The sequence below is a fragment of the Vulpes lagopus genome, chromosome 20 (assembly GCF_018345385.1).
Source record: "Vulpes lagopus strain Blue_001 chromosome 20, ASM1834538v1, whole genome shotgun sequence".
NCBI classification, from domain to species: domain Eukaryota; kingdom Metazoa; phylum Chordata; class Mammalia; order Carnivora; family Canidae; genus Vulpes; species Vulpes lagopus.
The window spans coordinates 17,914,252-17,929,458 of record NC_054843.1 but is presented as its reverse complement, the minus strand read 5'-3'; the positions used below and the strand labels follow the sequence as shown (position 1 = coordinate 17,929,458).

The window sequence follows — 15,207 nt, the reverse complement described above, 5'->3', positions numbered from 1 at the left end:
TTTAATAAGGTTGGCTAATGGTTTATCTATCTTATTAATTCTTTCAAAGAACCAACTCCTGGTTCTGTTGATCTGTTCCACAGTTCTTTTGGTCTCGATATCATTGAGTTCTGCTCGAATTTTAATTAACTCTCTTCTTCTGCTGGGGGTGGGGTCTATTTGTTGCTTTTTCTCTAGTTCCTTTATGTGTAAGGTGAGCTTTTGAATTTGAGATCTTTCCAGTCTTTGAATGGATGCTTGTATTGCGATGTATTTCCCCCTCAGGACTGCTTTTGCTGCATCCCAAAGATTTTGAACGGTTGTATCTTCATTTTCATTAGTTTCCATGAATCTTTTTAATTCTTCCTTAATTTCCTGGTTGACCTTTTCATCTTTTAGGAGGATGGTCCTTAACCTCCACGTGTTTGTGGTCCTTCCATATTTCTTGTTGTGATTAAGTTCTAATTTCAAGGCATTATGGTCTGAGAATATACAGGGGACTATCCCGATCTTTTGGTATCGGTTCAGACCCGATTTGTGACCCAGTATGTGGTCTATTCTGGAGAAAGTTCCATGTGCACTTGAGAAGAATGTGTATTCAGTTGAGTTTGGATGTAAAGTTCTGTAGATATCTGTGAAATCCATCTGGTCCAGTGTATCATTTAAAGCTCTCGTTTCTTTGGAGATGTTGTGCTTAGAAGACCTATCCAGGGTAGAAAGAGCTAGATTGAAGTCACCAAGTATAAGTGTATTATTATCAAGGTATTTCTTGAGTTTGGTTATTAATTGGTTTAAATATTTGGCAGCTCCCACATTCGGGGCATATATATTGAGGATTGTTAAGTCCTCTTGTTGGATAGATCCTTTGAGTATGAGATAGTGTCCCTCTTCATCTCTCACTATAGTCTTCGGGGTAAATTTTAATTTATCTGATATAAGGATGGCAACCCCTGCTTTCTTTTGAGGACCATTTGAATGGTAAATGGTTCTCCAACCTTTTATTTTCAGGTTGTAGGTGTCCTTCTGTCTAAAATGAGTCTCTTGTAGACAGCAAATAGATGGGTCCTGCTTTTTTATCCAGTCTGAAACCCTGCGCCTTTTGATGGGGTCATTAAGCCCGTTCACGTTCAGAGTTACTATTGATAGATATGAGTTTAGTGTCATCATATCTATTCAGTCCTTGTTTTTGTGGATTGTTCCACTGAACTTCTTCTTAAAGGGGAATTTTAAGAGTCCCCCTTAAAATTTCTTGCAGAGCTGGTTTGGAGGTTACATATTCTTTCAGTTCCTGCCTGTCTTGGAAGCTCTTTATCTCTCCTTCCATTTTGAATGAAAGCCTTGCGGGGTAAAGTATTCTTGGTTGCATGTTCTTTTCATTTAGGACCCTGAATATATCCTGCCAGCCCTTTCTGGCCTGCCAGGTCTCTGTGGAGAGGTCTGCTGTTACCCTAATATTCCTCCCCATAAAAGTCAGGGACTTTTTTTCTCTTGCTGCTTTAAGGATCTTCTCCTTATCTTTGGAATTTGCAAGCTTCACTATTAAATGTCGAGGTGTTGAACGGTTTTTGTTGATTTTAGGGGGGGATCTCTCTATTTCCTGGATCTGAATGCCTGTTTCCCTTCCCAGATTCGGAAAGTTTTCAGCTAGGATTTGTTCAAATACATATTCTGGCCCTCTGTCGCTTTCGGCGCCCTCAGGAACCCCAATTAAACGTAGGTTTTTCTTCCTCAGGCTGTCATTTATTTCCCTTAATCTATCCTCATGGTCTTTTAATTGCCTGTCTCTTTTTTCCTCAGTTTCCCTCTTTGCCATCAACTTGTCTTCTATGTCACTCACTCGTTCTTCCACCTCGTCAAGCCTCGTCGTTAGGACTTCTAGCTTGGATTGCATCTCATTTAATTGATTTTTAATTTCTGCCTGATTGGATCTAAATTCTGCAGTCATGAAGTCTCTTGAGTCCTTTATGGTTTTTTCTAGAGCCACCAGTAGCTGTAAAATAGTGCTTCTGAATTGGCTTTCTGACATTGAATTGTAATCCATATTTTGTAACTCTGTGGGAGAGTGGGCTGTTTCTGATTCTTTTTTTTGAGGGGTTTTCCTTCTAGTCATTTTGCTTAGTGCAGAGTGGCCAAAAACAAGTTGTATTGGGAAAAGGAGAAAAAGAGAGAGAAGGAAAGAAAAGAGAAAAAGAAAAAAGAGAAAGAAGAAAAAAATAGGGGAAAAAGAGAAGAAAAAGAAAGAAAAAGAAAGAAAGGAGAAAAAAGAAAAAAGGGGGGGTGGGGGAAGCAATCAGAAATCAAGAAGAAAGAGAGAAAAAAAAAAAAGCACAAAACAAAACAAAACAAAACAAAAAAAAACAAAAACAAAAACAAAAAAACAAAAAACAAAAAAAACCACGGGGGAGTATCTTCCGATTCTGTGTAGTTTAAGTCCCTTGATTTCCCTTGGAACTGGTCCGTCTCGCTGGTCTTCTGGGGGAGGGGCCTGCTGTGCTGATTCTCAGGTGTTAGCACTTGGGGGAGCTGCTCTGCCCCTGCCTGGTGCAGGGCTCGGTGGGGGTTGTTCACCCCGTGAGGCCCCGGGAGGAAGCCACAGTGGCGGGGGCAGCTCTGGGACCCTGGAGTCAGCCCCCGCAGTAGCTCCGGGGCTCTCCTTCTGCAGGGCCTGGGGGCTCCGGGGCGGGGCCGCTGATCTGCTCAGTTCCAGGCAGGAGCGTCCTTGCTGTCCTGGGCCCTCCCGGCCTCTGCCTGTCCCGGGGGAGGCCGGATCCTGGGCTGTGTCCCGGCGCCCTGTGCTCCGGGGCCTGCGCTGTTGGATTCGCGCTCCCGGCGGTGCAGCCCCCTCCGCGGAGCCGCCGCCCGAGCCTCTCCGAGCTGTTCCCGGAGCCGCGCAGCCCCCTCCGCGCGGAGCTTCTTCCTCTGCGCGAGCCGCCGCCGCTGAGCTGTTCCCAGAGCCGCGCAGCCCCCTCCGCGGAGCCGCCGCCCGAGCCTCTCCGAGCTGTTCCCGGAGCCGCGCCGCCCCCTCCGCGGAGCTTCTTCCTCCGCCCGAGCCGCCGCCGCCGAGCTGTTCCCGGAGCCCCGCAGCCCCCTCCGCGGAGCCGCCGCCCGAGCCCCTCCGAGCTGCTCCGGGTCCCGCCGAGCGCTGCAGCCCTTAGGGAGCTCGGCGCACTCTCCGGGGCGCAGTTCCTCTGTTACTGTCCCAGGGAGCCCGAGGGCGTCCCCGCCTTTCTGGGGATCCTGCTCCAATTCCCGGGGAGCCCCTTTCCGCGGGGAAGGTCGGTGCAGCTCCTGCTCCTCCGGGACGGGGCTCTCCTGTCCTGGGGACACTCGCCCCGGCCTCAGCCCGGCTCCTCGCGGGGCCCCTCCCCCTTGGAGGCCTTTTGTGTCTTTATCTCTTTTTCCCCGTCTTCCTACCTTGATAGAAGCGCGAACTCTTCTCACTGTAGCGTTCCAGCTGGTCTCTCTTTAAATCTCAGGCCGAATTCGTAGGTTTTCAGGATGATTGGATGGTTTTCTAGGTAATTTGCTGAGGACAGGTGACCTGGAGACCCTGCTCCTCCGCCATCTTGCTATATTTCGAGATTTTAATCAAAGTCTCTTTGAATAGTCTTTTCTTTTAGATTTGTGGGACCAACGATTACTTCAAAAAATAGGAGCTCTCCATTCAAAATTATAAAAGCCCATTATAAAAAAAAAAAAATAAAAGCCCATTATTTCAGAAAGGAGAGTGAAATACTTTTGGTACTCAAAATTCAAATTCAAAAAAACAAAAAAAAAAAACCAAATTCAAATTCATGTAACAAGTCAGAACAACAGATGATTAATCATAGCGCAATAGTTTGCAAGACTTTCAGAAGAAAGATCTTCCTAGTTCATTTATGTGTAGCATGTATAAGCACTTAGTGAAAGGACTTTCTATACATGAAGCAAATCTCACTAAAAGGAAAGAAAAATAAGCTTGCACATAGCGCAACATCATCAGTAATAGGCTCATATTGCATGCGATCAATTGTGACATGTAGATTGAAATACGTCGCAGGGACCTTTGCGTACAGGCTCGTCAGACATGTTTTCTCAATTGTACTGATTCCATTCCAAGCCCTGGTGTAACTCTACTTCTCTATGTCATGGTAAGCGGGCAGAATCTGTTTTCTTTTGAGGGGGGAGGGAGGCATGTCCCTCATGAAACCTTTTACATGGCTTGGAGTCAAGGACTTGGTCTCCTTTATGAGGACTGCAGAAGGGTGATAATAACTTATAGTGGGAAGGGTAGCTTTCCTCCCCCTGTGAAGAGCTTGCTAATGTATTTTCCTTCTTTATTCTGGTCAAATGTGTAACTTGACCTCCAGAACCCCTTCTTCCCTGGAAGCAAGCAGGGGGAGTAGCTCTAATGACCACCATGCCCAGAAATCCCCACTGCTACCACTGTTTTCCCTACTTGACATTGCATTCTAAGTTACAGTGCCCTGGTTTTTCAGAAGTCTAAAGATATAGTTTGGCACACTGAACTCAAGCGTGCAGTCTCCTAAAGAGTGATGTTGGAAGAACCAAAACTAGTTCTGGGAACGTAGCAGGGAATTGGTCCAAATGCTTGGGATACGGCCGGTAAGCACAGAAAAAGAGTGCATGTCCTACTACTATATATCTGGCAAGTAAGAGCTATTCGTAAAGTAGAGTCTTCTTCACTTTGGATCTGATCATTCTTGCTTACGTATGGCCTTCTTTTATTGGAGAAAAAGTACAAGAAAGCAAGCTAAGCCCAGGCCATGCTCCCATCTTTGAATCCTTCCCCTCTTCTTTGCTAATGGATGAGTCTCAAATTTTTTGAAATGCTTCCCTGAAGCTCACCTCCCATATGTGCCTGGATTAACACACCCTCAGTGAGTGGCCCATCTGCTTACCTCACAGACACCCTGGTTTGTACTTTACGTTGGTTTGTATTCCCCTGCCTTTCTAATTTCATCTCCTCTTTTATATATGCTAAGTGTGTTCCTTCTATTATATATACTTCAAGCTCCTGAGAATGGGGAACTTATCATTTTATGTCTTTCCACCCACCACAGCATTTAATGCGTTGAACTCTGTGAAATACCAAAATGAAATATTGCTGTTATAGAAACATTATTATTGTTATAATAAAGACCTTGGATGGCTTCTTCCCCCCACGTAACAACTCTAACTACTTTCTAGCTCTTCCCTTAAAATAGATTGTTTTGGGGGGAAATGAATGGAAAAGTTATTTTCATGTTAGAGTTTTTTTTTTAAAAAAAGGGGAAAAAATCAACTTTGGTGGTTGTCAAACCCTGCCCCCCTCATATTCCAAATAGAACATATTAGCCTAGAGGGCCCAAAGAAGGGACTTTATAAAATTGGTTGTAAGAGTGCTTCTAATTCACTTTTATTCTTGTAGGTGAAGAGCATCTCCTCCTTAAAAGTAAAATAGAAAGTGGCATAAAAAAAGGCCCAAGGCAAATGATCATCCTGAGCTGGTCTCAGTAACTGTTAGAACAGAACTGACCCCTTAGCCTTGAGCTCCACCATGGGCTGAGCAGGATGGGGATGTCATTTGCTGGTTCCTTAAAATTCACTTGCATGACAATGGCAATAAGGAAGACATTAGGAGAGCCCACACTGTGTCTGACTTACTATAATTCAAGTTCCTCTGAAAAGCCCTAAAGGCAGAGATTCATAGAACCAACCAGAGCAGCTGTCAAGATGTGTCACACACAGTCATGAAGATGCCACAGGGCAGATTCGGAGTTCTCATCAATGACTGTGGTTGGAGATAGAAGGGGTCTGAGCCGACACTGGCAGTGTGAGGGGCAGGGTCTGTTCTTGGCAGGCTACCAACTGTTACCTGAGCCAGGGACCTACCTCTGTGTGTTAACATCTTCAAAAATGGTGAAGTCCCTATTCCTTGATTATTGCAACAAGGCCATTACGAGGATAAGGAAGGAAATAAATTCCAGAAGGTATAGTTTGTTTGTGGAGCTAAGTTTCTCTAGAATATACAGCTGGGTCAACTCTGTAACTGCTGTCTTTGTTTCATGGAAACCAATGGCTACCATTAGTTGGTCAAAACTGTGCATAAAGTCAAAACCAGGTTCATGTGTGCTTCTGTCGTGGTGTGACATTATTTTAAAAACAGTTTGAGATATAGACTAGATACAGAAAAAAGGATCAAAGTGTACTTCTTCTTAATGCTGGGGAAACTGTAAAAAAAAAAAGAAGTGTCTATTATAGTGTTAATGAGAACTTTAGGTGATTACAAAAAATAGAAGACTGGTACACAAAACTATGCACATATATCCTTTCTGTCACTGTAGTCACTCATGGAGAATACGTCCATACATCCATACAACCCATGAAAGAGAAAATGCAAATATTTCTGGGTTCTAGAGGTAGGCCCATTCTGATATTTTTAGGAATTCACATCTATGTGAGGAACTGATTGAAGTTTGAGCCCAATTCAGTCAGAAGAGGACCCATCTGCATACCAAACAAGAAAGGAAGGAAGAGGTATTCAAAGCAGAGACCAAGTTATCACCGGATAGAATCTGCATCTGTGTGGCTTTCCATTTTTGAGGACACAGAGGTCTAAATACTCTTCTCCACTTAAAAAAGAAAAAAAAAAAAAACCACCCTATAAGCTGGAAGGGCTCTCTTATTATTTGAAAAGGAAAGCTCAGAAAGAAAATTGATTACCTAAATAGGAACTTGGAAAATCAAGTGTAAGGAAAAAGCAAGGGGGAATCTTTGAGAAGTCTGGGTTCCAGGTCCTTTCAAATCCTCTCTCCCTAACTGCAGTGTAGACAGGCTAATCACGAAGAGCGGGGGGTGGCGTTGGCTCAGGCTCAAGCGCAAGATGCTGAGAGGTAGAAAGTAACCGGGTTATTATACCTGGTCGGGTGGTCAGTCCTCGGTCGGCGGCAGGGCGGGCATCAACAGGCTCAACTGGGCACAGGGAAAGCAAACAAGACAAATCAAGATGGTGAGTTGTGGCTCCTGAACACAGAGCAGGGAAAAGCATGTGAAATACATAGGTTATTGAAAAAAAAAAAAAAAAAAGAGCAGCTGGAAGAGAACCACCAGTGAGTTAATCCTGAGTATCAAGGAATAGGAGCGGTACCACTTCAAAAGGCTTACCACTACTGATGGGTCAACCTTACTAATAAAAGTGTTCTAATAAAAGCACTCACCAGGACATGCAGCAACATCAAAGAGGGGAGAAGGGAGTGTGGATTTGCTGCTCCTTGAGTTTAGAGATGGTTTCTTGGCTTTGATTAGGAATAAAATACATTATACCCAGCCTGGTGGAAAGTCTTGAGGATACCTCCCTTTACAACTGTCCAATCTTATCTTATTTTACAGTTAATTAACTATAAAAGGACTCCATTAAATCCCCAGGGAGAATGCAAACATGAGTTCATTGGGAGAGAAAAGTTTCACCACACAATCTGCCATTTAGTGCATAAAATTTTGCTCCCATTTTGAGGGTGAAAGAAGTCAGCTAGAAAGTCAGTCTTTCTCTCTCTAGTTTTAAAGGCTGGTAGTTACTATTTTAGTAGACGACTTTAGAGTTGAAAACATGTGAAATGTGAGTATTTCTTTTCATATGTCTCACCTTCCACAATTTTTCCTTTGTGAATATTCTGGGCTAGACCCAAAGGAACCCGTGCAGGTGGCATAGGGTGCCCGCCTTTGCTTATCATTAGCTGGTATTTCCAAAGTGCTTCTGAGTCTCAGAAACTAGAACTTGAACTTAGACTGGTATTTGAAGAAACAGGCAAGGGAGGGAACCAAAGCTTTCAGGATTAAAAAATGGGCAAGAGGCAAATGAAGCCGAGGAAGGGGAGAAGCCCCTTGCGTAAGGCCTGGGAAATAAAAGATAAGAAGGTAAGCAAAGGTGAGCAAAGATGTTGGTGGGAAGAAAGGTGTGCTCGATGGGATGGTTTCTGGAATACCAGTTTCAATAAAACCAGAGAGCTTACTGATGTACACAGCTCAGGCACTGCAAGGTGGGATTACAAACCCACATCGATCCTGAATGTCACACGTTGGCAGAAAAGTGGAGAAGAGAGTGGCAGGAAGTCAAGCCTTCAAAGTATGGAAAAATCAGGCTTCTGAGAATACTAAGACATTTGGATGCATCGAAAGAGCAAGGTTTAGTCCTTTATCATGCAGACTGGCAGCATGGCGGAGAGAAGAGGGTGGACGCCTCTATACCCAACATTGGCAATGTAAGCAACCTTGGCTGAATGACCACTTCTGAGGCTGTTTCTGCATATGTAAAATAGTATCTTCTAATTGCAGTGAGAAACAAAAAAAAATTTAAGAACTGTTTGGAAATGCTCAAATACTATGAAACTGCACTTACTAAATATTCCCTAACTATCGCTGAGAAGAGGACTGATTGCTAGTACTTTACTGGCATGACAGATTAAAACATACTTCCTTCTGTAACTCATGAACACATTTGAATGATATAGTTTCTCTGTGTTCTACCTTTCTTCCCATCTGCAACAGTATTTAGTGAGAGACCTTCCTTATTCCATGTAAAATAGAGTTAACAGAGGGATTATTTTATTTTTCAAGAATTTCTTCACCAGAGCTCCAATGGTGCTTCAGTTGAAGATGAGCATGGAGAAGCACTCTCATGGAGCAAAAAAGTAACTCTAAGTGGGGATCCTATCTATCAATGGCTAAACTATCAGAAACCAAATTTGACTCATGAAGGAATCAGTAGGTAATCTGTGGTTTAAATGCAGGCTGAAGAGCTGGCCGTTGGTCCCAGGGTCCACTTTAATGCCATTACTGATTTACTCTGTGATCTTGGGCAAGCCACATTCTTTCCAATCCTCAGCTTTGTCATAAGTAAACAGGGTTTTTCCAGGGCTCAAACGTGCACACATATGCACAAGAACCTTACAAATGATAAAGTACTATTCCACAGTTACTTAAAATACAGAAAAAGCATCAAATGTACAGACAAAAAAAAGTCCGAAAGATATTACCACAAAAAGCTATCAGTAGTTATTTCTAGGTGAGGAGATCGTTTCTAGAAGCTTCTCTGCCTTTTCTTCCCAGTGTGCATGTTCATTTGAAATTTGAAAATAGCAATAACAGCTTTTCCTTTTTAGGAAGATGAAACAATTAATAGTTTTATTGACTTAAACCCTAGCCTGCTTTAACAGTTGGAGGCTGATTCAGTATGAATTAATATTCAAAAAATAAGTAATTCTTGTGTTCAGTGAGCAGACATCAATCAATTTAAAAAAAATGACATCATTGCCAAAAATGAATATACATTGACAAGACAGAGAGGTGCATTATTTCCCAGTCCAACACAAATACTTCCCAATTTTCCAAATGAACTATTACTCGTTGAACCAGAAAGTAACTTAAATATAGTGTTCGAAACATTTTACTCTAGCTATTTAATAAATTAAAAATAGGAGGTCATCTTAAAGAGTTAAGATAAAACTTAAGTAGAAATGTGTTATTCCCATGCCTTCAATAGCTTTGACTCAAATGTCTCCTTAGGAGAGGAGACAAACTGATCCAAATTCTGGGGCTTCTGAGTTTGTTCTGGTGTTCCTTATAACAGACCAATTCTAAGCTGAATGCTGCTTAGCACAGCCTGCTACCAGGCTCAAGGCAATGGAGGAATCAGCAGGAAAACAGTTTTACACATGCAGAAAACAGGCCCGAAGAGGACATTATTTAATTTCAATTTCAGCATTTATTTCAGCATTTATTTATTTATTTTTAAAAAGGCTTTAAAAATTTTTTTAAAGGATTTTATTTATTTATTCATGAGACACAGAGAGAGAGGCAGAGACACAGACAGAGGGAGAAGCAGACTCCCTGTGGGGAGCCCAATATGGGACTCGATCCCAGGACATCAGGACCCCAGGATCAAGACCTGAGTTGAAGGCAGACGTTCAAGCACTGAGCCACCTAGGAGTCCCAAATTTATTTGTTTTAGAGAGAGATAGAGAGAGCATGCAAGCGGGGGGAGGGGCAGAGGGCGAGGAAGAGAGAATCTCAAGCAGCCTCCCTACTGAGCATGGAGCCTGACATGGGGCTCGATCTCATGACCTTGAGATCATTAACTGAGCGAAAACCAAGAGTTGGATGCTTAGCCAACTCTGCCACCCAAGCATCCTTCATTTTCAGCATTTAAAGTGATTTGGTCATTGCTTCTTTAGTAGGCTAATTAGAAATATACCAGAGGACATCTTCCCCTCACAATTATATACATAAGACCTGTTATGCCTCTTTGAGAATATTATAGTATTTCCACGCATGTATTCTATACAAAGAAGCTGACTGTTGGCCACCTTTTGGCTGGCCTGCTTAGCAATCATGACAAAGCAGAACAAACAGAAATGCCTTTAGCAAGATGACTTCACAATCCAAGAGAACAGCAGTTTGATAAATAACAGCTTCACTTCAGTTTAGCCAGTTAAGCTTAGTGGATCTGAAAAAAACCACAGAAAATCCCCCAAGGCAAACTGTAGCTGGCCAAATAGCCTAAAATATGGGAAAACTGCGATACACTTAGTTTTTCAATAAAAATTAAAAGAATGCTTGGGATCTGACTCTCTCTCTGGACTTGGTGGGCTCTTCTTAAGAAAAACCAATAAATTGTTGGTGAGTGTGTTTGAAGCTATGATGATGAGGATTGCATGAGATGAAAGGGAATCCTTTCAGAATTTTAGGTATTTTCAATATTCTGTGTGTGAGATATTCACAGGTGGCAAGGTCCCGGGGAGAGGGAACAAGGGGAGGAGATGGGGAGGGCAGACTGGAGAAGATTTTAAGACTGTGTCATTATATGGTTTATTATAGTAATTAATTTTTTTTACAGATCTTATTTACTTCTTAGTGAGAGATAGAGAGAGAGAGAGAGAGAGATAGAGAGAGAGAGAAAGAGAGAGAGCATGGCAGAGACACAGGTAGAGGGAGAAGCAGGCTCCATGCAGGGAGCCTGACATGGGACTTGATCGCGGGTCTCCAGGATCAGGCCCTGGGCCGAAGGCGGCACTAAACCACTGAGCCACCCGGGCTGACCTCGTAATTAATTTTTAAGGATACACTGTTTGGGTCATAGGGTGATTCTCCCTGGGAGCAGCTGGTAAAACCTCTCTAATAAGATCTTGGTCCTATAGAAAGAATGAATAGATGAACAAACAGACAAAAGAAAGAAAGACAGAAAAGACAGGAGGGAAGGAAGACAGGAAGGAAGATAAAGGAAAGGAATGAAAGAAGGAAGGAAGGAAGGAAGGAAGGAAGGAAGGAAGGAGAAAGAATGAGCTACGCTATACATTTACTGTGTTGTAGATACTTTAAGACCTTTTCCTGCCATCTCCATCAATGCTCATAGCTTATCTCTGAATTAGGAATTATTATCACCTTTGTTTTGTAGACCAGGAAAAAGCCACAGAGGCTCTCTCACTTGCCCCCAACACACAGCACTGCTGGAATTTAAACTCTGATGACCCACACCATTCAGGAACGTGAGGCAGCTACCATTCTGTGCGATGGTGGGAATGTGGAAGTGTTTTTGGTTGTCACCACGACTACTGGGGAAAGGACACAACTGGCTTCTAGAGGATGGGGTCCAAAGATGCTAGATGCTAGGCACAGGGCAATCCCACGCAAATAAAACTAGCTCTGCATTTCTACAATTTCCTAAATTCTGGCTGGACGTTCATTTATCTATGATCATGTGGGACTAGAACGTAACTCAGTTGAATATATAAACACAAAGCGGTTTTTTGCATAGCTCTTACTGTAACCTGGACTGCTAAGAGCTCACCACCGGGTAAAATGAGGGAAGGTTGTTTTATTTAGAGCCTTCCCAGGAGTTCTTTACTATTTTAGGAAATCATCCACTGTTGCTCACAGAACATGAATCATGGAATCAGCCCTCGTATCCATCTGCATCTGTATCTGTCACATCCATACAGGACAAACACCTGATTATGCACCACTGTTTCCGCTAGTAGGCTAGCCTGCATACTTATGTGTTCGTTGAGTTTTCCCCGTGAAACACTGTCAGTCTGTTTTATTTCAAGATTCACCGTTAAGGAGGCTTTTCAAAATGTTATAAAAAGAGTGTTGGGTCTGATAACAGCAAGAACCAGAACTCAAGCTCTGAGATCCTTAATATTATTGCTTTGTAATACTTTTATTTAAGATTTTTCTATTTATTAATGACAGATCTTTATATAACAAGAGTATCAGCTCTTTTGATGAGGCCTGGGCAATGTTAACAGCTGTGTCCTGGTCAAAGACCTAGAGGGACTCAATCAAGGACTTCGCCCAAGTGGGCATCTTGGCAACACCCAAGAGTGTGTCTATGTGAAGGAGTGTAGACTGTTTCCTTGGACCAATGGCCATAGGCCACTCTCAGAGCCTACTTTTCTCAGTGGAGGTATTGCTACCAGAGTAGTCCGTTGGTAGTCCATTGCTACTCTGGGGTATCTCCAAAACCTATTGTTCTTAGCCTTCCAAAAACTGATCACTTTGGAGAAACCCAGTGGTTAGCCCAATCTTCTTTCTTTGGGTTACCTGGCAGTGTATCACTGGCAGTGAGGATCACTGCTTACCTCCTAACCTGGACATAGACTTCTTTCTTATTTGATTTGGGAGGATTGTCAAGGGGCAGAAGACCAGGAAAATAATGGATATGTTGGCAGGGGCACCAAGGTTTGGAATTTAGGAAGCTGCTTTAAGTAAAATAGTTCCTCCCTCTATTTCTACTTAAAAAGAACAACCGATATCCTTGCATTTCTTTTCCCTGAAGAGAGTGGGTCAGTTTGGCTACTATTTAAGAATTTTAATATAAACAGAATGCTTACTAGAATGCATACAATTTTTAATGGAGACCACATATGCATGAATACATACGAAATCAAGATGAAATACTTGTTAGCACATAAAGAAAAATTTATTTAACTGCTGAAATTATTTATACTCCTAATATGATAATCGCAAAGTTAAATTTACCTCATTAAAGTTACCAAGGAAATGCGTTATGCATACTAGGCAGTTAAGCTCTCAATATCTAATAGAGTGAGAAAGTAAAGAGAAAAGCTGAAATTCAGGAAATGCAACACTTTCTAGAATAGTATACACTCTTTTGCTGTTCTATGTGGCACCAAGATCATTGCATTTCGCTGTATTCATTAAATTTGAAGAGTGAACATAAATAGGGCTCGAGTGGCTTTGCTGTTTTTCTTAAAAAACTCTGTATATTCTACATTTGTAAAGGATTTACCACATTTAAGAGAAATACCAAGTATTACATCAAACATACACAGTAATTTCTGTAAACTAATTTTTACCCTGCTAATGTAGCTTGCTTTGGCCTTCTGAAACTTTCCATAAACTTTACCATAAGTAAGTTATAATTTCTAGTTTCTATTATTTTTGTGTGTGTGTGATCATAACAAGTCAGGTAGGCTCTGAAATAAGTTTTATCTTACTTTTCCAAAATCAACAAGTAATGGAAAACATTAAATGGGAACATTTTATTTCTAGAAACTACGTATTTGAAAGATGTGAAAAGATCACAGGAAAAGGACAGGAAGTTCTTTGTAAATTATAGTTTTAGAATCATTGCAGTTGAATAAATTTTCAAAGGCAGGGGTAATTTTTAACAAAGAACACAGTCTAATCTATGTAACTTAAATTTTTTTTCATAAAAAGTTAAGAGTTGGAATCAAGGGCATTAAGGGTATTAATTTTCTATCAAAGGAAGTTTATCAGACTTCAGACGTCGGACCTGTTTCTCCCTGAATTAAACAGCTTAATGTGTGAAAGGAAAAGAGTGTGAATTCAATTTACAAATGAGACTGGACATTTTCCACAAAGAATTCTCATTGGTGACTGAATGATGAGGATTTTAAAAGACCAAAATGTATCCGCTTATTAAAAAAAATGATATAGTCATCACTCTTATAATTTAATAAGGAAGTTACCCTTATAACTGAAGTTTTTAAAGTTTTAGAAGTCTTTACATTTTTTTCCTCTATGTCAGAATTCTTTTTACAAATGGTAAAGTCTTAATTATTTTTATGTTATAAATGACACTGCTGTTTGTAGCTGGTATTACTACTATACAGTGCCCCTTTTCAAATTAATGAAACATATCTGGGGTGATTATTCACCTGCAAACTGTCTATTGAAAGATTTTCTGTAATGGTTCTTTAAAAAAAAAAAAAAGCTTCTATAATACACTTAAGGTCTGATACCGCGTTTAAATTTAGTCCGAGGGCAGCCCCGGTGGTGCAGCAGTTTAGTGCCGCCTGCAGCCCAGGGCGTGATCCTGGAGACCCTGGATGGATTCCCACGTCAGGCTCCCTGCATGGAGCCTGCTTCTCCCTCTGCCTGTGTCTCTGCCTCTCATTCTCTCTCTGTGTCTCTATGAATAAATAAATAAAAAATCTTAAAAAAAAAATTTAGTTCGAGGTGTATACTGACTGTACTTCGAGGAATCCATACTATAAAATAATCATGTTAAAATTATTACCACTATCCAAACTTGCTACCTTCACAAAGAAACTCTTCTAAAATTTTGTGTTCTTAAAAAAAAATGCAATTAGAATTCAGAAATCAAGGTGTTCCTGTGTTTGAAATTTTATACCTCTGAACATGTAAAAATGTTTATGGATTAAAAGGAATTAAAAGATGTTCTCTCATTGAGAGATATCATTTGGAACTTTCTGCTAAGAAATCCCTGTGAAAGAAAGTACATCATCCAATGTGCAAATCTATGATAACTCAGAATTTTCTCTGAGTTATCATAGGAAAAAAATATGTTGACTGATACACTTAATTTTGAAAGTTGCCTTAAATTTAACTTTCTAAACACAAAGTTGTTTAAATATTTAGCAAAATTACAATTTATTTGTAGGTGGTTCTTTATCTTTGTTTTTTTTTTAAACATTCAATGCAGTCTGAAATTTAATGCACTGGAATAAATAACCAGGAGAGATTATTTTGATGCTTTTCAAATCTCCATTTCTGTAGGCCCCATGAAAACTTCTCCCCACAAGGGGGAGAAAAATTTATATAATTTCATCCTCTGTTTGCTTTGAAGGTGAGCCTAGAATGGCCACTGCTACCTAAACATACATGGAATATTGTTCTTTTTTTCCAGAAGCAACAAAATACCTCTAGGTAAGAAAGTATTTTTTCAAATGTGTAGAAAGTCAC

General features: G+C 41.1%; 1 protein-coding gene across 4 annotated transcripts in view; it reads right to left on the bottom strand.

Moving 5' to 3' along the window:
- Window positions 1–15,207, bottom strand: part of LOC121479288 (amyloid beta precursor protein) — a 270,747-nt gene that overhangs the window by 19,462 nt on the left and 236,078 nt on the right. For 2 of the 4 annotated variants that reach the window (XM_041734781.1, XM_041734783.1), the window contains one exon: window positions 6,880–6,933. The exons of the other annotated variants lie outside the window; for them this stretch is intronic. In XM_041734781.1, the coding sequence (XP_041590715.1) occupies window positions 6,880–6,933 (54 nt within the window). The remainder of the gene's footprint in view (window positions 1–6,879; window positions 6,934–15,207) is intronic. 4 annotated transcript variants of the gene reach the window in all.